This window comes from Leptosomus discolor, chromosome 5 (assembly GCF_034619465.1).
Source record: "Leptosomus discolor isolate bLepDis1 chromosome 5, bLepDis1.hap2, whole genome shotgun sequence".
In the NCBI taxonomy this organism is placed as follows: Eukaryota; Metazoa; Chordata; class Aves; order Leptosomiformes; family Leptosomidae; genus Leptosomus; species Leptosomus discolor.
In genome coordinates this window covers 32,325,850-32,350,695 of record NC_141395.1, presented here as the reverse complement: position 1 = coordinate 32,350,695, position 24,846 = coordinate 32,325,850, and the positions used below count along the sequence as shown (strand labels likewise).

The following is a 24,846-nucleotide window of genomic DNA, read 5'->3' as shown; positions in this document are numbered from 1 at the left end:
ATGCCCGAGGCGGCCGCCGTGCGGGGGGTGCTTCAGCTATGCCCGGTGCGGTTCCCCGCAGGGCGGGAGCAGCAGACCATCGGAGCGGCAATGGCCAGGCCAACCATCGTGCCCACGAGCATCAGGGCGACCGCGCCCGAGGCCTTCGCGGTGCTGCAGCTGAGGATGAGGGCGGTGGAAGAGCAAACCAGCGCACTGGTGCGAGACGTGGAGGCGCTCGGCGTTGATGGGCAGAGGTAGGGAGAATGCGGGGGTAAGCTTTTTCCTTCTCGGAGAGCTCATGCTTTTCTCGATTTTCCTCATCTTGTTCCTCTTCGCAGCCCCTTGCCATGCTTTGCTCCTCACTCTGTGAGGGAGCTGGTACTGGCAGAGTCAGTGAGAATAGGCTATGGCAACCTGGTGGCACAGGAAACCTTCGAGATCTGTGAAGTGTGGTTTCTAATCTAATCACATCTGTTATGTGCAATGTCAGGTAGGTATGCATACACAGAGTAGGTCACTCTTTTCTCCTTTTCAGCCTTGGTCATTTCCACTCAAAGACCTCAGAAACACCTGCTTGTCACCCAGCCATTAGCCCTGTGCAGGCCAAGGTAGCCTTTGTGGGAGAAAATACGCTGTGGAAAAACTGTGAAACATTGGTGAATCGAATGTGCCGGTTAGAGAGTGTTGTACAGACACTGAAATTAAACATCTTCCGGCTGCAGACAGAAAAGGAACTGAATCCAAAGCATGCAGGTAGTAAAAAAGGTTTTTTTACCACTTCATCCTTCATTGTCCCTCCATATACTTTTTCTGTCAATTAAGGTTTTTTGCATTTTCATGTGGCAGCCCAGCTGGAGCAGCGCCTAAGTGCAATCCACAAGGAGCATTTGCAAGAAATGAAGATTGTGCAGCAAGAAGCAATGAAGTTGCGCCAACACCTAAGTGATATGAAAGAGGCTGAAGAAAAAGCAAAAGAAGTTCAGAGACTGAGTACTGCTCTGGAGATTACAACTGCACCCAAGGTGCAACAGATAGTACTTGAAACTATAACAAGATAATAAACAGAGTTGTTTTTAAGTACATTCATCGTTCCAGTTAAATGGAAAGTATGCTCAGCTGGAAAAAGTAGGTTATGATATATTATTGTCAGTAAGAGCAAATGCTTTTGATAATGAGAATATGTGCTTCCATCAATTAAAAAAAACCCCATAGCAAATCAACAATAAAATATTTGAGATTTGTAATTATCTTGTCTTCATGACTTAAGTTCATCCTAGCTTTCATGCATAGATTTCTCAATAGCTTTTCTGTTTTTCGAGGAACTTATCTTTCTCTGGTATTTTGGCCTTACACTTCTATTACTATCTCCCCTGAAGAGAACTTCAATGGAGTATGTCACTAAATCTCATTAATTGTATTAAAGAATGTGTTGCTTCTTAGTGCTTGCAGTGTTACATTCAGTGCTTCAGAACAGAGAACATCAGACTGGAGATAGAAGTCAAGTTCTAGGTGTTAGCATGACAGTTGCATTTTATAAAACCTATTGCTTTTGCAATAGTTAAGAACGTGAAAGGATAAAAATATCTGTTCCTTTCATCTTCTTTAGGTGATTGCAGCTGAGGAACTGAGGAACATGAAGCAGAAAATTAACTGTAGACTTCAGGAGGTAAGTACAAGAGCAAGGAGCTTAGTAGGAGGCTGAATTTGCTGATTATTATTTAGAGGTTTAAGAAGATCCTTAAATAATATTCTGAGTGCAATTTTGGGATGTGCACAACGCAAAGGAACCTGCCAGCCATGCTCATAACTAAATAGCCAGACAGAACATCTTTCATACATGATGTCAAAGTATTTGTTCAATCTGTTTAATTAAACCTGGGTCAGAAAGCATTTATTTTTTCTAGCTAAGAGAACAGCTGTCCCAGGAGATCAGTTTGCGGGAGTCTTTGGAGGAGTCCCAAGCAACTGTGATGTGTCATGTACAGGACATGGAAACAACAGTAGAAGCAGAACGGAAGCAGGTTTGAGAAACTTTCAGTCTTCTTTTGTATCTGTTTTTATTTTCTCGTCTGGGAGGAAGAACAAGAACTTGGATGTTGTTCCTAGAAACCAGTTGAAACACTTTATAACGACAACATTTTGTGCAAATGTTGATCAGAAGAGATCATGTAGTCCAACTTCCTGCTCAGAGTAGGAGTACTGCAAACACTGGATTGGGGCAGCAGTGGGTTTGTCTAGCAGAGTACAAGGACTGTGATTCTGTGGCTGCTTTAGATATTTTTTATAGTGCTGCAGTTATGTTCCAGTCAAGAATTTTTTCTAGCATCTGATGTGAACGTTCCAAGCTTAAATTTGGGACCATGCCCCTTCTTAAATCATTCGATGCAACTGGAAAGAGTTTGACTTCATAATCTTTGTAACTACCTCTCAGATTTGTGAGCTGCAACTGGATCCTGCCATAACCTCTTCTTCACCAGGTTAAACAAGCCTTTTTACAATTGAGGTACTGATAAATAGATAGACAGAAAATGCAATTTCTGAAAAATATTTTGTTGAGATCTTAAACCTTCTGGGAGTAAGAATGTTTTCTCCATTAATTGCCATAATGACAAAGCTACATTTTTATTCTCAGCTATAGTTGTGTTATCTAGCTGGGTTTTTTTTTTGAGTGTGGTACTTCATGGTAGAAAGTACCGTAGTTCAGGGTAGAAATGAACTAGCTTACACATAATTCAAAAAACCAAAACCAATCTCCTTCTCTGCATGCATACATGCACAAGCCACATGCAGTCACTCTAACACTTTTGAATTCATAGCAACAGTTTAGTGAGGATAAAAGAAAATAAATAGCAAAGTATCAAAGCTTGAATAACTAAGGGGTTGGGTTTTTTTTTTCAATTTTTTGATGGTCATCGAGGTCTCTTAGTTCCTGAAACATACAAAGTTCTGTTAGAAATTACTAGATTTTTTTCCTACATGCCTTTTATCGTCTTTGTGTTCTTCTACACTAGAAGTCGAGAACTGATGGATACATTATTGACTTATATGAATCATACATCATGTGAGAAGCAGAGACTTAGTTTAATTCATCTGTCACTTTCTGATGGGTATAGTTGACCCTGTGGTATATTTATTAGTTAGCATTTAAGCAAAAAAAAATTCCTCACAAAACAGCATGAGACAGACTTGTTAAATGCCTTGAGTGTTGTGTTCACCTTCATCTTTTATAGCTTGATCTTTTCTGTAATCTTTAATTGTGCAGACTTGTTAGGGTCTGCCTGTCATGCCTTTACAATCCTGTAAAGAGGATTTTAAGCATGCATAAACTGCATTACAAACAGAAATTGAGTTGCTTGCCATAAAAGTTTTCTGTGTAAGATTGGGACAAGCAGAAAGAGAGGGGAAGCTGATCAGGCTATATCTTTTCCAGTTAGATCAACTTTTCAGGCTCTGAAATTTGCTTAGGTTTGCCTGACTGAATTCTGCATCTTAAAGAACAATCTGTGATGTCTTTGCAGGTACAGATATTACAGCAGAACTGCCAAGAGTTGCGTAAAGATGTCCGGCTAGCCCGAGTGAGGCAGCAAGAGGAGGAGGAAAGAACTGCCCAGCTGGAGCAACAGTGCGCACAACTGAAAGCTGAGCTGGGTAGGACAGCGGGGTCTTGTCATATCTTTTTAGCCCTTCTTCCACTGCTTCCACAGTGAGAGGAAGCAAGCACTGAGGTCCTCCAGACCTGTGGCCGGTATATCAGTCAACAGGAATGGAGGGCAGCTTAACAGGTGATGAAATATTAAAGGCCTTTGTTTTTCATGTGATGTTTCTGAAGCCTCTTCTTACCTAGAGGAAACTAACCACAGTGGTAATCAGAGTAATGAATACACAACAATAATATGAAAAGATACCATCACATAAATACTTTTCAGAGGAGACTTCATCTAACAAGTAACCATTAACACATGATTCCTCAACTGATGGGCAAGTAGAATGCCCATTGCTATCGAGTCTTTTTTGCAGCTGATTAAAAAAATGTGCTCTATTAAACATCAGTATAAGGACAAGCATCTTGGCTAAGCTTCTAGTTGATCTCATTTAGATTCCCAGTCTGTTGATGTGGAAGTATCTGCTTATAAGGGAGCTAACTCATTTAATGCACTCCAGGGTAGGGGTAGGCTCCATATTCTTAAAGGTAACGTTCCTAACCTACAGTCTGTTCTGTATTCCCAAATAACTCATGATAACCATGCCTAAATCCTAGCATAATTATTGTTCTTGTGATCCTTCCCTCACGACCTGCTTCAGACTTCTAGCTACTACTTCTACAGAAGTGTTCCTGTTTCCCATGTTCTGTTTGTTATTCTGTGAATCATGCGTGTGATAATTAACCCGTAGCTCACAAAAGGCAGTCAGAGTTTCTGCATAAGGCATGGCAAGAGAAGAGAAACTTGTCATGTTGTGGCGGAGTTAGCTGAATAGAGGAGAATGATGGCAGAAGAATTCTTCCCTTCAGAACAAATCCATGTACAAATAACAAATTTGAGACACACAAATGTTCTTCTGTATCAAATAATCCTGCTGATCGAGGCTTTTTCCCTTTGTTAATTGAAGGAACTTTTGAGTGATTCTTTGATGATACCTTGGATGTCATAAGGTTTTGACTAGATTTCCCTCTCTACCCTGCTCATGCTGAATTGCCTCTTGTCTTCCTTTTTTCCAGTGTGTTGTACAGCACAGCAGAATAAGGGGCTAGCTATTGTAGGCAGGTTGCTTCAAATTCCAACAAAAATGCTTCTGCTTTTAGATCTGTATGGTTTAAGCAGGGATGTAACTATTGTTCTTTGTCAATGCACAAAAACTTGTAAAGATGCATGTGGGCTCTGGGTTATAGTCAGGACAAATCAGTTGCTTACACTCTAGACAGCTGAATAAGAGACTTAGGGTTATTTGATTTGCTCAAGCAACCACAGAAGTGGTATGTGTAGGAGATTGGCACGATGGCATGCTTAATTTTAAAATTAAATATTAATTTATGGAATCAATTTTAAAAAGCAATTTTGCTGAAATATTGACATTATCAAGAAAAGCGTTAAAGAACAACACAGTTAGAGAAGTCTTACCTGTTTGTGGCATAGTCAGTAACTTAGCTGAATTCAAATATTAAATGAAAATGTCACCTTTTAAAATTACCAAACAGATAACAAAACATGTCCTGATACTCTTCTCTATTTTTTAGACTCCAGGAACTGTATCATTTCCCAGCTTGGTGAAGAAGCGAAAGTAAGTTGTAATCAAGTATCGTTGAGGAAAATAGCTAAATAAAGATCAGAACAGCCTGTATGGGGCCTTTCAAGTACACCCCACTTCAGAGGCAGAATTTTTATGTGGACAAATACCAAATGCAACTAAGGCTACTAACCATTGAATGTCTTATTTTACCAGTTTGGGATTGCCCTACTTATTTTTTGAAATATTAACTTTCATATTCCACTGGAATACCAAAACAGTGATATGAATGCCTTCCTCGACAAGCTAGAACTGACCACAAAACACAGTTGTGGTAGCACAAGTATTGCATACAAAGGAGACAAATAGATGGGTTGGTGATTAATACTATGGAAAAATCAGAACCTTGGTCCACTGGGTACTAAATGAGCAAAGAGGTATGCTTACTGCCTATGTAGGGACTGTGTGTGCTGTTTGAAGTCTTCTCTGAAAGTAAGTTTCAGTGAAGATGGGGTAAAAGTTTGAGTCTCACAGTGCTGGCAAAGGATTCAGTTCTGAATTGTACCGCTTCTGGCAGGGAGATTTTTTAAGTTCAGAAGTGTTGAGTAATGTAGTGGAGAGTAGTAAATTTGAGCTAAGAAGAATATGAAGTCACCCTCAAGTTTCAAAGCTATGTTAGAGCAGGTAGCACTTTGGCTATTATTTCAAGGTATATTTCAGCAAGAGGCTTGACTAGGAGCCATGTCTGGTGCTTGCAAGAGCACATAGCCATGGGACGATAGCTTCAAGGAAACAGGCAAGTATGAAACAAAGACTTGATATTTGTGAAGTGCCTGGCTAAGTGACATGTAAATTTTTTCTCTGTGGATGCTCTGTTTTATTGCCCCTTAGAATGCACAGCTGTCCTTTAGCAAACAGTGCAAAGAGAACCTGCAACTTCAGTCTAAAATGACCACCCTGCGAGAAACAGCAGAGAAAGTACAGGTAACAAGAATAGCTACTCTTGGTTTTAAAGTGGAAATAAAGTCTAACAAAACAAGTGATTACAGTGAGAAATTATTATACATTTACTGGGAAGCCTCAGATGCAGGTCAGGAGACAGAGTTTAATGCCCTCAGGTTATGTGGGCTAATGAACAACTTCCAGTGAAGGAATTCAATCACTTGCCTAGGTAACAGTTCCAGATTTCCTAGCCTTAAGGCTGGAAAATTTTCTTCCCAATACTTCTTTTGAATCAGCTTTTTTTCAAAGTGTCTTCTTCAGGGGCCAGGACATGCAGAACTACTGCTGCTCCCTCTTCTATCTACCCTTGAAGTAGTACATTTATATTCCTTTTCACCTTTAGATGCTACATGTTTCTATCCACTTTCCTTTTTTTATTCTACTTTCCTTCTTTTTAGAACACATTTTTCTATTTTTTCCCCTCCCTCACAACAGTCCCTTGTTTATTGGGTGGTGTTCACTGGTAATGGGATTTGGATATGTCTTTCAGAGAAAGTTCCATTTTTCTTTGGATATCTACAGTAATTCAACTATGAAATTAGTAGGGGTCCATTTTCAATTTTAGCCTTCTTTGCCTTAGAAATGTTACATTTTTCTGGACTTCAAAACTAATTGATTATGTTTGATTGGTAGTTTAAACCATGTTCTCTTTTTTTCCCATTATTGTAGACTTTTAATACCTTGGAATAAGTCTACCATAAATTGGGACTACCTGAAAAAAAAAATTTTGGACACTTCCTACCTAAAATAGATTTTTCCACATCTGCAAGAGATTTCTAAAATATTTCTGACAGCCTACTATGCAGAAAAAAAAAACCCAAACGCCTGAAAATGTGTTTGTAATCCTTCTCCTATCTAACCAGGTCCTTAATGAGCACTTAAGCCAGCAATGCTCAGAGCTCAGCAGCACACTCCGAAGTGTTGCCATGCAGAATGCGAAACTCATTTCAGATCATCAGACCATGCTTAAGGTATGTAGCCTACTATTACAGACCAAGAAAGTTGTCTGCAGCTCAGACATTAGACAACAGACTAATTCCTAATACTGATAACCTGTGGGAATACAGTAAATACTTTTACATATAGCAGTGGAAGTTCTGTAAAAGTGGTGATAAAAAAGTGTTAGTGCCCTTCTTTGGCAAAGATTTATTTTCAGTCATATGTTATGGGGAAAGAGTGTAAGTATGATAATACTATTTATAGAAACATCCTCTAACAACCACTGAGAAAGAGGAACATAGGAATTAATGGGCATTGTAGGTACTGTAAATGCAGAAAGTGAGTGGAAGTAATAAGGATCTGAGATTAAATACATAGAGAAAAGCTAGGTAAGGTGAACATGACTTTGACACCTTATTCAAGAAGCAGCACACCATGATGTGCAGAGCTGTCGGGATGATGCAGGAGGTCAATGGCATATTAACAGCTTTGTAACTTAATTACTCGTCCCTCATCATTCTGATGTTAGTGTTATTGCCTGGGTAATTTTTCTCCTTTAGGCAGAACAAGAAAAGACTCATAAGCTGCAAGAGCAAGACTCGCTTCTGAATGCTGCCCGTCCCAACAGTCTCGGAGAGCTGCAGAGCATGCAACGTGAGAGGGCTCAGCTTCAAAGAGAGCTGTGAGGAGTTTTCTCATCTGCAGCCTGTCTCCCCTTCCTCCGTTGCAATTGTTACTTATTAACACAGAAGGGCCAGTTTGGTATTTAATATGGAGGACATCTTCTGTCCTCCTGTTGTGCCAGAACTCCATGTTGGCTACTTTGTCTTTCTTTAGGGAGGCCCTGTGTACAGAGCATGGCAAATGCAGGCAGAAGGTAAGCCTAGCCGAGGAGGCAGCAACCAGGCAGAGACAGGTTTTGAAATGTACTGTTGCTAGACTGCAAGGTGAACTTGAGACAGCTTTGCAGGAGAAAGCATCTCTGCTGGCAGAAAAGGATCTTCAACAGGAGGTACAGCAAACTTACTGTTTTAAAGCCATACTCTTGAAGGCTGCTTTCGGACCCAACATCGCTGGAGTTGTTATTTACATACCAGTTTTGCTTCACAATGATTACTTTTTGGTATTGCAGTGGCAAGTGCAACGTGCTCTCCCCTTTTCTACTATGCTTGTATTTGGACTTGTAATGTCTCCTCTCTGAAGCATGAAAAGAGAGAGAAAACAGGGCAGCTCTACAGATATTATTTCTGAACTTTGGAGCTGACTTGCAACCTTCAGATCAAGTGTTCTGAAGATGTGTAGTATTTCTGTGAATCTGGATTTTTCAGGTGAGAATGATTTCACATTTCTTTTGACAGATAAGGACAACAGCAAATGAAACAATACAGAAAAGGAACAAATTGGAAGTAGAAAAGACAGAGAATGAGGTATCTTGCAATATGTATGGCTGTTCTTTAGTGTTGTCTTTCTCTAAGTTTTCCTTCAATTTTACTTACTCTCTCTTAACTGAATTATTTCTAAATAATGTGATATTTACCATAGCCATATTGTTCACTTTGCTGTTTGATATTTTTCTTGTCTATATGGATATATCCTTTGGAGCAGCAAGCCTACTGCTACTTACATAAGGCCCTATTTGTAGTAGTAAGTTTGTTGTGCTACTGTGGCAAATGATAAGTAATTTTCAGCTTCTCCTGTAGCTTCCTTGCATATGCATAGCCTGGAAATGAAAAGGTAGCATCTGTTGTAGAAATGAGAAATTCCTTAGTGTTGTGACGAAGTCAGCATGGTTCTTTCTCTGTTGCAGAAGAGCTGTCTGAAACAGGAGAGACTACACCTACGTATAGCCCATATATATCCATATGTAGTGCTGAGGTTCTGTGATATTCATGTATTGTGACTGATATCTTGAAGTGGTACAATGAGAGTTGGATTTTCTTGTTCATAGCTAGAAATTACTTCAATGAAATTCGCTTTGCAAACACTAGAGGAAGAGAACAAGAGGCTATTGGATCACTTGGCTGCACTGGTACATGAGCAGGTAAGCCACTAATAAAGTAGATAACTGATCATCTGACTGGTAAATAATGGTATCAGGAATCGAGGTGCTCTTTGAAGTAATCTGTATTTTATGGAGAAAGGCTGATCAAATTAAGGAATCAAAAACAGGAAAAAATGAAAAAAAAAAAAAAAAAAAAAGGATAAGATACAACAAAGGATAAGATACCACAAATGTAACTCCATCTTTTTAGAGGTCTGTGTGGGATGAGCTAAGGGGACTGTACAGAGTTTCAGGTATTGGACATTTACATATGTCATTAAAGTCCTATGACTCCATTCCATTTTCTAGTACGGGTATACAGCTGTACATGTATATTCAGCCTGCGTACCTTGGGAAGGTATTAACCACAGTTTGATGCCCTCTGTGGACAAATTTGCACTTGGGACCTCATTCCCATTTTTAACTTTCTCACTACTCTCAGTCATCTGGGTCAGGATACTTGACCGGTTCCAGAGAAGTTGAGTACAAGCTTAGTAATACTGTGCTACCAGTGCTTTTACCATTGTTTTTTTAAGTGTTGGATGTAATGACCAATTACATATGTTGGAAATCCTAAGAAACACTTAGCTGCTGCTAAGGTCCTAACACCGCAGTGCTAAAGAAGAATTAACTGAAACACGTTTTGCATGTTTGTTATTCAGTAATCAAAGTTACATTTCTACAGTAGTTAGTCTGTAACATACGTATATATTTTTCCTGTTTAACACAGAACTCCTTTGGCAGTCATCAGTTAAAGAATATAACTCAATAGAGCATTCAGAACCTTAAAAAGTTGCTTGATTTTTAATTTTTTTGTATTCTTTACTGTCCTTCTAAATTATTTTCTGTCCATGCAGTCTCATCTTAGTTATTTTTGCTTCTCTGTTGCCCGTTGTCAAAGGTTTCTTTCATCTCTCTGTTTCTGTTGCCTGTGCATCTAGGACAGTAGCCTTCTTGTGGCCATCTGGAAAGTTGTACCAATTTAAGCAGTTCTTCCTAGAGATTAAGCTGTCTTTGAGGAATTTATGCCATTTGGATTTTTTTTTAAAAAAAAAAGTATTTTAGTGTTTCACCTAATTGAAAACTTAAACCTGAAGCAGCAGATGAAAGTTAAAATACTCAGGAACAGGACACCAAGCGCTACTTTTTTATTGCTTTTTGCTATGTTTTTCCTACGGAATGGTGGTATCTGCTCTTTTTTCCCCTCAGTATGCCCAGCAGGAGGTGCAGCAGGTGCTGGCAGAGCTGAGTGACAGCAAGAATAAACTGACCCATGACAAAGGAGAACTTCAGGTACCTCAGTATCTTGTTTGTCAGCTCAAAAGGGAAACACATTTTTTATGTTCATCTAAGATAAGGCTGTTAAACCTTAGCTCTTCGCTACTGAATTTGGAGGCAGATGCTTTTTTATCTTCTTTACCTAATTTCTTTGTGTAGTGTCAAGCACATATATTAAGACTCTGTATCAAAATCATCTTCAGTCCTGCTCATACTGCCTTTGGGTGACAAGATGCCACTGATGTAGCATCTCTAGGATCTGTGATAATTAAGTTGCTTAATGTGTGAAAATAGTAGAATGGTTAAGAACCACCAGGGGGCATTAAAACAAAATATATGGGTGGAAAATTGGTTGAAAGATTAGAAACATGGAAAGCTTTATAAAAAATACAAATTAATAAAGAGGGAGGCAAACCCTCCATACTTGCTTTTGGAAGCAAAAGTAAACAGCATATGTAAGATTTCTTAAGCAGAAGTTAGACAGTAAATGAGGTGCTGAAAGTGAAGGTTTTACTTCAGTGTGACCTATGTCATAGAATTTGGGACAGTGGTGCAAAGATTCCCAAGTTTCTTTTAAAAGCAGCACAGAATGTGTAGTGACCATTAAGAGCAACATATAAATGTATATGCAATAGTCCTGGGTCTGATGGTAGTGACAGAAAGAGGTGACCAAGACATTGTACTTAGATTAAAATGAGGTGAATTCTAATTGGGAGTTATTTTAAGTTAGAAGTGATTCACTTCCTACTTCTACTGTGGGACTCAGGGAAAATAAAACGTGTTGTAGGCAGAGAGACATTGTCACATCACTCTGCTTCTGTGTTCCAGATGAGATAATGCTTTTCTGCTTCTGCGCCAAAAGAAAGCTGAGCTCCTTTGCCACATCTGTTTTCTTAAGACTGAAGTGCAGAAGCTGGAGGAAGAGCTGTAGATGCACGTTTAGATAATAGTGAGCTCTGCAAGTGCATTGCATAGAGACCAAATACACTCAGGTGAAACAGAACTTTGAGAACTTCTTGCCCCTCAGAATTAGGGGCGTCTGTATGCTTACATAGCTACAAGAAATCAGAGTCAACACACTTTTTCCTGAAGAACAGAGCATATGTTTAATGTTAACTGTAGCGTTCTAGTCTGCAGCTAGAAACAGAACCTGATTTCATCAAACAAACATGAGAATTATGGAAGCTCAACTGAACAGAGCTGTTTTTCATGCAAGTCGATTGCATGTATTCAGGCTAGAAAACGCAGTTTACAGGATTATAAAGGTAGTCCTCAGGATTTATCATTATTTTGCAGTAAGAGAACCAACAGTTGCAGATAATGCTTTTCTAGCTGTATTGCTGGAAGGCAGATAGTTATTCTGCTTCAGTCTCTTTGCTCTGTCTTAATAGACAGAAATACAGAGAAGAGGTGTGTTATCCTTGGCGGTGAAACCATCCTTGTAGGTATAAGGCTATGAAGTGGACTCTGCTCTGTCAGGAGTTTGCTATTGTAAGCTGTACATTCAAGTAACGGCATTGAGACTTCTGTTCACAAGCAAGAATGAACTCATAACCGTAAATGCTCTTTCAGACTGCCCTTGCTTCTCAGATGTCAAAGCAATCTTGTAATCATTTTGAGTTGGAAAACTAGAGGCAAAACCGACAAATTATCAATCATCAATCGTATATCTCCATCTCCATGCATAATCATCATCAATATAGAAATTAGACAAAAGATGTAAATACATTTAGGACACTTCCCTGGAAAACAGGGGGTCCTATTTTTGCCTTCTTTTTCCAGAAAGCAAAATAAATCAAACTTTCTCTTGTGCTTCATTCTCCATCATAGGGGATGGTCCCTCAGATAATCATAGCTAATTGGACGTCACGTTGATGATTGAATCCATGACTTGAATGCTTTCAGATTTTGGGACAGTTAAAACAGTCAGGTCCATTGGTTTGCAGATATAGAGAAGGAGCTGTAGAAAGGTGTTACAGTGGGAGCAGACCAGAGAGGTGCTCAGAAGCAGGGGACTGTGGTGGCTCTGCAGAGCCGTGACAATGGCTGACATCACACACTTCCAATGAAGTTGTAGTCAGCATTGTGTGTCGCTGCTGCTGAGATACAGAGGGAAATCACATGACTTTGCATAACGTACTGTGGAAAGTATCACAGAAGAGAGCTTAAAGATCTTCCTGAAGTAATGCAGACTTAGGAATAAGATGCAGCATCTACGCCTGCTCCAGTGAATAGATGTTATGGAGAGTATTTATTCAGTTTCTGGTTTTGGTACTTGCATCTTCACTGCCTCCAAGGGCTGACTAATTTTGTGGTAGGAATGGCACCAAAAAAGGAAAAAAAATCCACAGCAAGGTCTTGGCAACAGACATCTCCTGATAATAATGCTAGGTCAGCTACAGGCTCACAAGCAGAAGCTATGAAATCTGATTTACATGCTTGTGCTTACTGCTCTACGTTACACCAAGTTCATTCAGCCAGAGAATTCTGTTAAATGCTATAAAGAGCATGGGAGAAAAACTGGAGAATATAATAGACACTCTCACTTAAAGATCATTGAAAACTGGATGATCTACTGCGATTACTGAAGTAGATTTTAATGTGGTGAGTGATGACATGAAATACATGTTAGAGTGATAGTTAATTTCAGTTGACTAATTGAAGACAGTGAAGAAATGGCTGAAATTTAACAGGGACCATTTAGGCTAAGCAACATTAGAATCAACAACTGGTTTTGACTAAAAACCCAGCTTCATACATCTGTGGCACTTCCTGAAGTCTGGGTGCTAAGAGTTCAGAAGCACTGGAACTAGCAGTTGCAACACCCTCAGAAAGACCTGAGAACACCACCACACATTCAGCTTGGGCTTAAACCAGGGGTAGAACAAAAGTTACGTAATTAGTGGGAGCTATTTCCGTGTTCAGAACCATTGCATACTCTTGGCATTGCTGCCAGCATGCAGGTTAGTTATAAAAGAATCCTTTAATAAAACTCTTAATAGATAACTGATTTTCCTGCTCCTTTTCCTAATGATTTCTTGTACTGCAGATGGCAGACCTGCAGGACCAGCTGGATGCAGCTAAGGATGGTAACAGTAAAGTGACAGCCATGCTGCAGCATGTGTTAGCTTCTCGTAACAAGATGCAAGCAGCTCTGGATGTGGTACAAACTGAGCTGGGACACAAGGACACTGAAATTAGCAACCTCAGAAAAGACAAGTAAGTAAAACTGATATTGTTTCTGTGGTCGATTAACAGTTTGGTGAAGACAGATATGAATGAAAAGTGGCATCTGCCCCATGGTTCTGGCTAAGAAGCTGTAGGACAAGTTTCTTTGAGAAGTTCCCTATATCCTTTCCTGTGCAATCCTGAAACATCGTATGTGTATTAGTGAACCAAGTACACCAAGTGCTTGTCAGGGACTCTGCAAGCTTGGCAGGCCTTGTGCATCTTGTAAAAAAACAGTTCAAGTTTAACTTCAGTGAAAGGCAAAACTTAATATGGTTAAGGTAGAGAAATAAACTGTGAGATGGTCACCACTTCAGAGAAGTTGTGCACAAATTGACATAAAGCATGATTTTTTTTAATCTGATTTCCATTTTCAGGAGCCAGGCTCAACAGAAAATACAGAGGTTAGAAGCAGAATTGGAGCATTGCCAAGCCAAACTGGTTGCCATGGAAAGGCAGCACAGCAGCCAGGTAGAGACCGCATTTTTCATGGTAACAACCACTGCATTTTTGGTGTTGAGCCAAGTACCTTTTTTTTTTTTCCTGAATACAACATGGTGCAACACATTCATGTGAATCAAGGCAAAATATTCTATCAGCTTTTGGCTGTGGAGCAGGTAAATCGTTATCCAAGTGTTGAAGGAGGCAAGCGTCTCCTCTCTAAAGGAAAATTTCTTGGCACGGGTGAAGGTTTTACAGACTGCAGCTGGATACATAATGTGAACAGGTATTTTGGAAGTTTATATAGCCTTTTTTTTTTTTTTTTTATTAGGATGGAGGGGAAAAGAGTCTGAGACTTGCTTTCATGTCTCCTCATAATACTTAGTGTCAGAAGGATTACCTCGCAATGCACACACACTCACTATTGGCAAAGAACATTTTTTTTTTTTTTCCCCAAGAGAGTCATGGCTATATGACAGGTTGTTCTGATCCTTCTGATGAAGCCAGTCAGTGGACTGGCATTGTAAGGATTCCCATCTGGATGCCTGTGCTTAGGACATTTGTACTCAGGCAGCGGGTGAACACACTGTAACTTCCTGTAAATTGATACTGGTGGGGAAGGAAAAAAAAAATTCCTTTCTAAGCTTTTTCATTTGGTTAAGTATAAATCTGATCTGTTGTTACTGCACAGGTGGAACCATTTTGTAAGGTACTAGAAAGTGGTAGAACAGACAAGAAAGTTGTTCTTCACTTGGAAGAAATTCTGCAGGTCAATAATACCCTGCAGAGCAAGCTGATCCAAACTCGTTATGAAGTGAAAAGTAAAGAAACTGAGCATCAACAGCTGATGGTCTGCAGGTAAGACCAGATCTGTGATACTACACTTGAGGAGAAACATTACTTTGCACGAACATCAGAGCGTTATGGCTTTACTCATCTCTCAGTATCAACCTCGACTGTACGCTGAGCAGCAGCATGATGACGATGGATTCATGCAGAGCTGTAGAAATGGGCTCTTTCACTTGTTCCCATAATGACTCTTCAACCTACTGTGCTGCACTGAGGAACTGCTTACCCCGGGTCATGATGGCACTTCTACAAACAGCTTTGCCATGAGAATAGCAGATGCCACTTACACTTTGAGGTGGCCTGTGGTAGCTATAGCTAGGAGAGCACAGGATAACTGTTTAAATTGCCCATCCAAAATTGAGTGCTAGTAAGTAAAACCTCAAACCTTAGTGTAGATGCACTCTGAATCTCCAAATTATCCTTTGTCTACACAGGCTTAGCCATTTAATTTTCTGAAGGAACGTAAGTTGTCCTGAAGTGGTTTTTCCAAAAAGTCTGTTTACCTTCTGTAGCTATTTTGAATCTGCTTTTAAATAAATGGAATATGAAATATTAGAAAACACATCGCAATCTTTAAACAGTAGTGGTGCAGAGAGTATATTCAATACAAAAGTATTTACAATGGAATTGTGTTTCCTATTCTTCTGTTTAAAAAATAAAGCATAGTAAATATAAACTTGAGTAACTGAACTTTTTTGTCTCTTTAAAGGGAACAGTTAATGGAAGAAGCCAAGACTGAGGGAAAGATGTATGCTGAACACTTAAAGTCTTTGAAGAAGCAGTTTCAAACTGAACAAGAGGCTTCTGGGAAAAAAGCCTGTCAAGAATCCACTGAGGTGAGAAGGGGTAGAATTAAAAGATTTCAGTGAATAATTTTGAGAGAAAGAAGTCTGCTTTACGATTTTCCAACAGAACAAGAGCAGCTCATGAAAAATACTTGTCTCCTTTTCCATTCATCATGGAGTTGTCCATTACTTGTATACAACAAATAGAATTTTGTCATGTGGTGGACAGACATTTTGGTGGCCGTGCTTAGTGATATCTGTCCTCTCCTAACTTTTTTGTGTACCACCCCATATCCCCCAACACTATATACCCCATTGTACATAAGATCTAGACATTGGTATTGGTCCTTCCAGTGACTTCAAAAGGATAATCTGGGGTTGTCTAGCAATCTCCAGGGATAAAGTACTGGTTTGGAAGTCTGCTTTGTTTCTTGGGGGCTGGAGCATAAAGCTCAATGTAACCTTAGTATTACTCAGATCCCAGCATTCACTTTTTTTCCCACTTTGTTAAAAGGTTATTAAAGAAAAGCCAAAACACCAGGTGCTGTAGCATACTTCAGATAGAGCAAATCAATTGTGTGTGTTCCTCAATTGTTGTATAGAATGAACTAATTCCTACAGTTAATGCAAACTCACTTTTTTCCTCTTTCCCTTAGGTAAAGAAATCCTTTGAAGAGTCCTCCTCCAAACTGGATGAAGTTTCCCATGCTAACAGGGAACTGCGGCAGAAAGTAATAGAGCTGGAAAAGTCTTTGTCCAGTTACAGGGAAGAGCTAAAAAGCCAAAGAGCTCCAGTCAGACAATGCCTGGCCTGTAAAGCTAACAGAGAAAGGGTGAAGGTATGCACACGTTTTTCAATAAAGACAGATGTCCCAGTTGAAAACTCCGTTTTTCTCCTACCGAGTAGGACTGCTATTGATCCTTTGCAGTAGAGCTAGACTTGAAAATGAAACTATGGACTCAAATTCTGAACAGAAGATGAATAGATCAGCTACAGTAATTGTGTGGCTTCTTCTGTCATCCCTCCCCCCTCCATTAAATATGATGCCATAGTGTCCTATGCCCCCATTAGACTTTTATAGTAGCATTTGTCCTCTCTATCATTTTGTGGATACAGTCTGTTTAATTATTGATTGGGCCAAACGTTGCTTGTGAGGTGATTAGTCCCTGTCTGTTCTTTTTAGCCATAGAACTTGCAGTTCAACTGGTACTTGATCCTAAACGAGAATCTAGACTCTTTTGCAACTCTGCCACCTGCTTGTTCCCCTTTCCCCAGTGGGGCATGGGTTTTCTTAACTTCAGTCTCTTAGGACAAGAAATGAGGACACAATGTGCAGGCATCTGCAGAAATAGTTCCCACATAACAGCCAGTGAGCCTGAAAAATTCCTGAAGTTTTGTTTCTCTTAATTTCCAGGAGACTGAATCTGAGCTGAGGAAAATAGAAGGAATAAAAGAGGAGTATCAGAAGAAGAATTATGAACAAGTGAGCATTCTTGACCAGTTTCCTGAAGAGACTGATCTGCTGAAATGTTGGAATTTCATTCTTGTGTTGTCTTCAGTCACAGGACATCCAGAAATTTGTGTCAGAGTTGAAAAGTGTGCAGAGCAAGTTGCAAGTGTTGGTAAAAAAACAACATGAAGTGCAAGTGCAGAACAGGCAGCTGGAGACCCAGCTGGAAGTGGAGAGAAGGCAAAGGCAGCAGCTGGAAAATGAATGTCAGGTAAAGTGATAAGAGCGTGAAAAAGTGGCAGGACACCCATGGAAGCATTTTTATGCAAAATCTAGAAGAGGCAGTAGAAAGACTTTATAAACTCAGTTAAAAGATATTCCTATGAATCTTATTGTGTCTGCTCCAGAAAGCCCAAGTAACAACTTAACATAGCTTCGCTATATATCTGACTTTGAGACAGGATTTTTTTAAATGATAGAACTCTAAGCTATTTACAATAAAGGTTGGAGAGTCTTTCTGTTATATTGCAGTTTTTGATTTGTGCCATGAAAAAATTCTGTAGAAATTTAAGTTACTTTTTTTTTTATACCTAGAAACTGGAAAAAACAGTCAAACATCTGAAGAAATATAAAGAGGAGACAGAGAAGAAACTGAAGGAAGCCAGCGTAGAGTCAGAACAGGTGAGACTAGTTAGCATTAGAATAATAATTCGTTGAAAGTAACGAGGTAGTATTTCAGCATATGCCTGATGACAAGGTTGAGACAATGCTGTTTTCGGACTGACTCTTACAATGCCCCAAGTAACTCTTTCAATTTCAGATATAGGTCTCTGGTGAAGACTGAGGTGCATCCTTGGCCTTTTCAACTAAGTGGTGTTTACCATATCTTTTTTAAAAAAAAAAAAAACACACAACAGTTTTTGGTCTTTTCTGTGAATCACTTCTATTTAGTGGGGCTTGTAAGAAGAGCTTTTGTCCTCCGCAGCCTATTGTTTTTATCAGGCTTGGGATACCTGTGTTCACCAACCAACCCAAAGTGTTGTGGCCAAGTAAATTGCCCCCTGGTGCTGCTCTTGTGTCACTCTGGGTGGTGTCATGCAAAACTGTATTTCCCACCCACCCCACCCCTCTGCCCCAAGAAGTCATTTGTCCTTGCATCACCTCATCCTTGCACTACTGTATCACAATATCTAAATTATTATAGCTTGCATGGATAACTGTAGTAGTTTGGGGTGAAAAATCTAGGTGTTTAGATGTTTTATAGAGTATTAACCAGCATAAAGAAAAATAGAGGAGCCCCAGCGTGAGGTCTTAGATGCTGCTTATCAGTCCGAGTACTGTTCCATGATTAGAAAGAGACCTTAATAACAAGAGAGTATTTCTACAGCATTCTTCAGGCAAAGTTATTCTTCCCTCATCTTTCTCAGGAGTTTGTGGTACTCAGCATCCGTTTTTTCCACCATTCTTCCCCTTGCCTCTGTATTTTACGGTGTGTTGGAGACGCATGATGACTTCATTATCCCCCTAAGAGAGGGGCAGCTATGTAGTGAGGACCTCTGTGATAATCCTTGGCACAGCAATGGAAGAGGGCATCGCAGAGAGCCCCTACCCCTACGTACAGGAGAAAGATTTGAGCTGTGTGCTGTTCTGCCCCTTCCTGCACAGAGCTCAGGACTGGAACACAGCGTGCATTAACTGTTCTCGCTGCAGTTCTAATTACACTGTCTTGCCTAGATCACAACTAGCCTAGAAGCAGCTCACCGTTGGTTCATATCAAAGTTCGACAGCCTGCAGCTAGAGGTTGTGAAAAAACACCAGCCAGAGAACCTTGAAGAGAGCAGCTCTAAAAAGGAGGTAAAGCAAGCAAGCACATTCATTTCAAAGGAGGAAGCAAAGAAAACAGGTGGGGGAGGTACTTGGTCGCACATTATCAGTCAGGATTTCAGTTTCCTAAATTTTCTTTTGTAGTTCCTTATGCAGGGGTGGAAAATAGACCCCTCTTCTAGTTTGGTTTGTTTCCTCCTCTTTTGCCAAAGGACATACTTAAGCAGCAAATAATCTTACGGGTACAAGATAGCTTTGAGGGACTGTTCTGTCCTTAGAAAAGTTCCATTGCACATACTTCATGTTTTGTTGATGTTCATTAACCAAATACTTGTCTGAAAGCTAACAGCTAGTATTTTTTTTCTGCATTCACCTCTGTTTCAGTGGTTCTCCTTCCCCTCCTCCATACCTTTTGCAGATACCATTTCAAAAGCCGTGCTTACCTTGTTTGTGTAGATTCATCAGCCTTCTCCATAATTGATAGTTCTTATATAGCCGTGTAATTAGCTTTTTAGAGATGTGTATATTAAACTGCCAAGACTTTAATCTCTTCTTTAGCAATGACAAAGGTTCCTCAAATAGTCATCAGCTTCATAAAACACTGCATCTTTTCCCAGGAGAAAAAGCACAAGCTTCCCACTCACACCTGCCTGGACAGCAGGGCAAGGACCCAGCCTTTCCAGCTCACCGCCAGGAAGGCCCACGTAAGCTGGGCAGGAAATGAGCTCACTTAACTGCGTGATTCCCAGGCCAGGGAGAACATCACCTGCTGCCAGGAAGCTCCCTGCTAGCACCAGGTGCTGGAGGAATCGGGACCTTTACTTGATCTGATGTAGTTAGGTAGGTCTGTATCACTGAGATGGCCTTGCAAATAAAAGGTGCTCACAGGGTGCCCATATATAGGGCACTGAGGAAAGCTTGTTTAAATCATACACCCTGATTTGAGTTACCTCATACCTCTCACATTGGCTTTTTGACTTGGATGCTTTGCATTGTGAGGCTGATATTAACAAAAGTACTATTTATAGCAAAACAATTATTCTTTATTTGTCATTACTGTAAACTATATGCTGTTGATATGCTCCATCTTTGCTTTCATCACTTTTCATTTAGCAGGTTTAGTCTAAGGCCTGGCAGGTGCTATCAAAAGAAACCTGACTGGTTTGCAGAGGGTTCAGATGAATTACTGAAGACCAAGTCATGTGTCTGTGGCTAGCTGCTGACGTGACTGGGACAGGGAGGAACTGGCGGGACTGGCTGCTTCTAATGGTAGATGATCTCTGGGTCATGCGGGAACAGAAGCCTTGGGCTATCTTAGGAGCGTATAAGGAATTCATTAGGGGTGTGATGTTACGCTACATGTCATCTTACCTTCATAAGAATTAGTGGAATTTGTTCAACCTGTCCTACTGTGGAACACCACACTGGGGAAGGAATAGTTGAAGCAGATGACTTACGTCATAGTATGTTGAAGATGATTATAACAAACAGGGACAGTTTTCATGCTTGTTTGACAAAGGATCAGCTTATCTTTGTCATGGCTCACTCTTCCACGTGGTTTCAGTACAACCCAGCTTCAGCACAGGTGGTGTTGTGCCGCTCTGATCTGCTTCGACAGAGCTATTTGCAAACTCCTCTGTGATCAACAGTACTGTTTATCTCTGCGGGATCTATACATGCTATTTGCAATACTTGTTTATTTTAGTTGGGAGGGAAGTCTTGCATACCTCTGGAGCCTAGGAGTAGCCCGAGGAGACACTGGAATTAGCTCATTCTGCTCGTCCAGAAATTTGGTCCTAAACTATAACATCGGTGGTAGGGCTCTGGACTCATTCATGGTGACATGAGCCTCTCCTCCTTGCGGTAAGTGGCTGTTCTAAGGAACAAGGAGGGGCTGAGCACACTCGTAAAGCTAGTGCACACCTGAGCTGCATTACAGTGTGCTGCTTAAAAGCAGGCCTGTGCAGTATGGCTTTAGGTTTGTCCCAGTCAAGCTGGTTCCTTCAGAAATCAGTTGGCATCTGAGCCACACCTGCTCCGTAGAGCTGCTCTGGTGGCTTAGCATAAGCTGGGCCTCTACCGCCACAGTGCCCTCGGGCAAACAGCAGTCAAAACAGTGATCTGGGTTTACTTGCTGTGAACTCAAACTGTAATCACAGCTGAAAAACAGTTTTCTCAAGTAGCACTTACCCCTTAACACGTCTGTTTATATTGAGTGCCTAAGTAGGTTGCCTAACAAGGGACAAATGATTGTGACCTTTGCCTGTATGAAAGGACAAAGCATATGGCAGCTGCCTTTGTATAAACTGCACGTTGGTAGGGCAACAGCACCAGCCCTCCCTCCATTTTCCCTTGGCAGGATGTTTTTACCCACACATGGTACACCTCAGGGGCTGGTTCTTGGCCCCTTCCTTGTTCCAGAGTGCCCCGGGCTCTCTAGGGCCGTGCAGCTGCAGTTCCTTTGCATAGTGACGTGCAAAGTCTGATTATAGGGCTGTGGTACTTCTGTTTGCATAGTGACGGTCTATTCCAGGTGTTGCTGCTTCTAACCCTGTTTGGGGTTTAGGGTGGAAAGCAGTAAGAGAGGGTGATTGCGCAGGATTACTGTATCCTGGTACCTTTAACTTAACGCTGCCATGAGTTTTGGGCTATGCCTGCTTTAATAAGTGCTGCAGCTCCTTGGGTCACATGCAGAATGAACGAGCTGGTCCAGGATGGGTTTTACGTCAAATTTGCTCTAGTCTGATCCTGCTCACTAGCAACTGGAGCACTTCTGGAACCCATCTTCTAACTTGCTTTCATTTGAAAGGAAGCTAGTTTGTCTGCTCAGAGCCTGCTCTGCAATGTGACCCACAGCATGGTGAGTGGCAGCTCACCTGTTCGAAACATCAGAGGTACACAACAGGCAAGAACTTGTTATTTTCTTTAAACGTAGTAATTTCAAAGAAGTTGTAGTTATCTAACACTGCTGCCACCTGCAGGATCGATGAGGTCTACATTGCTAGCCTTTCCCCAGGCTTGGTAGCTGCTAAGCCTCGCTTAGTTACCTATAGTAACATGTGCAGTATTTAAAAATTAATTTCCTACGCAGCAAAAAGTTTGGTTGGGTTTTTGGGTTTTTTTCCTGTCAATCCGTGGCCTTCAGCAAATGTGGATGGCAAACAGCTTTCTACACTTGGCAATGCTGGTCATCAGGTAAGCACAACTGAAAAGGTATGATTCAGTTTGTAAGACAATCAGTAATGCTTTTATGAGCAATCTTTTACATATGTCTGGAGTTAAGTGTTTTATATAAAACAGCTCTTCATCTATATTTATATAAATAATAAACAGCTAACAAAATTATCATGGTTAAACCAAGTAGTTTGACAATACATGTAAATTGTTTGACTGAAATGGTTACCAGTTCTCTTGGTGAGGCTTGAGGATTATTCCCAACCTGCTGAGAGGTTAGGCTGCCATTAGGTATTCTGGCCCTCTTATTCTTTTCTTCTCAGTGATCTGTGAAAGCTTTCCCAAAACTGTAGTGGCTGGATTTCAAGCTTTTCCTGACTTGCAGTTTGTTCCCACATGTTCAAGGGGGCTCTGAGACACCTGGTCCAGTTGCAGATGTCCCTGCTCACTGCAGGGGCGTTGGACTAGATGGCCTTTAACGGTCCCTTCCAGCCCAAACTATTTGATGGCTCTATGATTTTACATTTCGGTAAAATAGTCCTTACTGTGAAGGAGAATTAGGAAAGGTGCTGGGTTCATCTCCCCCAGTGTTCTTATGAGCATCCTTAAAACAAGCTACAGCCAGGCAAGCCTAAATGTGAACTGGAGTGCACACCAAAGTAAATCCCATACAGACACTTGTACTCCAAGAAATATTTGTGTTTGAAACTCACAATCCGCTGTGTATCCCCCATCCCTTACGTAAAGTACAATGATGAAATGTGCACTGCATGTTCACAACTCCATTGTTCGAAAAAGAATTCCAAAGTAAAGGCACTTGAGTAGCAGTATGGCAAGTGAAGTGTGGTTTAGAACCTACCTGACTCTGTGGCTCTGCTTAAAGCCTAGATTAGCACCTGCAGTTCCTGTAGGCATCTCGTGCTCTGCGCTTCGCTCTTCCTTAAGCAGGTCAGTTCATGTGGGCTGTTTGAACTTCTTTCTGTTGGGGCGCTCGCATTCCTACAGTGTCTTGTTTTCTCTGACTTTGTCTGAAGTGCACCATTACAATACAACATTTGAGAAAGCTTTAGGTAACGGGCATTGAGACAAGTAGTATCTCTACCTTCCAGATGCTCAAAACTGTTCAGAACATCCTCCCAGCACACTTAAGTGCTAGCAGTATGAATCTTCCAGTCCATGTTAACTGGGTTTAATTAAAGTCAAGTTTGTGTTATTTGTTGGTTAAAAACAATTTAGAAAGCAGTGTAAAAAAGTCATCAGCATTCAGGTTGTATTTTTCCTTTTTATTTGTATGAATGCTAAAGATTCATACTTCCTAGGTATGGAACTAAACTACCTCAATTCTAGCAGCAGTAGGGATCAGAAATAAAGTAACTAATAGTAATGCCTTTATGTTGGTCAATTTTTAAGACAATTTCTTAAAAAAAACCCAAACACAACCTTCCTCTATGTCAAGTCTATTTAAAAAAAAATACATAAGCAATAGGATTCTGAGTATTGCAGACCCAGTTTGGAAAAGAATAACACAAAGGGAATCTGTGTACTGAATCTCTGGCTCCTGTTTCCTGAGCATTAGTTCAGTGGTGAGGGCTGTATTTCCTGGGATGTGATAAACTTGTTTCATATGAAGGGACAGGAGTAGTCTGCTGGAAAAAAAAAAAAAAATCAATGGGGTTAAAAGATGTGAAAAGGCCAGTAAGAATAAGGAAAGCTTCAACAGAAGAGTTTTTACACCAAGATGATGCAACAGTACTATGCTTGTACATACAGTGTGAGTCGGCTCCAGTTCACACAGCAAACAGTTGGCTACGGGGTCAAAAGCAGTGACAAGGTATCACAAAGAATGAGAAACAAAATGGAGGTAAGGGGATCATTCTCTCCCTTCTGCAGCTTATGAACACCCCAGGCTAATAAAGCTAACCAAAATGGTTATTTAACATATAGTTCTGGGCACTTGTTATTTCAGCAGCACTGCCAAGTGCTATTTCCCAGTGAAACATGGTGTCCTTTTGCAAGCTAGTGGGACTTCCTTGGTATTTGTCTCTTACATTTGCCTTCTCATTATGGACCAGCATAGCTCCAGTGAAGTGGACATGCAATTATCATCATTTAATGTTTGATTTAAGTTTAAATTGCCTTACCTTTAAAATTAGTCTAGGCAATTCCTCAAGACTTGTTTCTTAATCGTGGATGGCAATCGTGTGAAAGGATCACAGAACACAAAGACATCCAGAAGTGGGCTCAAAGCAGATAGCCGTAGTTGGCGGTCATCCCGCACGTAACGAGAGTGCTTGGAAGGCAACAGCAGCATTTGTTTCCTGTTCAGCAAATGACCTTGCTCAAAAATATTTTTCAACCTTATTTTGCTGTAGGGCATAACATATATCCACTTCTCTGTATGCATGAGACTATATTTTTATTTATGATAAAGCATTGCATCCTGCTTCTTTTGCTGGGTCAGAAGCAGCGTACCTCCACCACCATATGCTACTGCTTAGCTGTCGGAAATAATTGAAGACCCAGACCATTTGCAATGTATGTTAAATAATGAGCTGTATGATGTCATTATATTAATTTTTGCTATAAGCTATTCAGTAGGATATGTTTGCTCAGAATAACTAAACATTAT

At 40.5% G+C, this 24,846-nt stretch overlaps 1 protein-coding gene across 1 annotated transcript; it reads left to right on the top strand.

The window, feature by feature from the left end:
- Positions 1-24,499, top strand: CCDC150 (coiled-coil domain containing 150). The gene is made up of 25 exons (XM_086465980.1): positions 1-236; positions 321-434; positions 518-735; positions 829-1,016; positions 1,589-1,648; positions 1,887-2,003; positions 3,501-3,630; positions 5,216-5,259; positions 6,097-6,189; positions 7,071-7,178; positions 7,707-7,828; positions 7,984-8,158; positions 8,505-8,573; positions 9,095-9,187; positions 10,397-10,480; positions 13,515-13,684; positions 14,071-14,185; positions 14,826-14,992; positions 15,693-15,819; positions 16,425-16,607; positions 17,184-17,252; positions 17,329-17,490; positions 17,814-17,900; positions 18,954-19,073; positions 24,371-24,499. Exons 1-25 carry the CDS (start codon positions 1-3, stop codon positions 24,497-24,499), a joined length of 3,180 nt encoding a protein of 1,059 aa, XP_086322106.1.
- Positions 24,500-24,846: the final 347 nt, after the last annotated feature.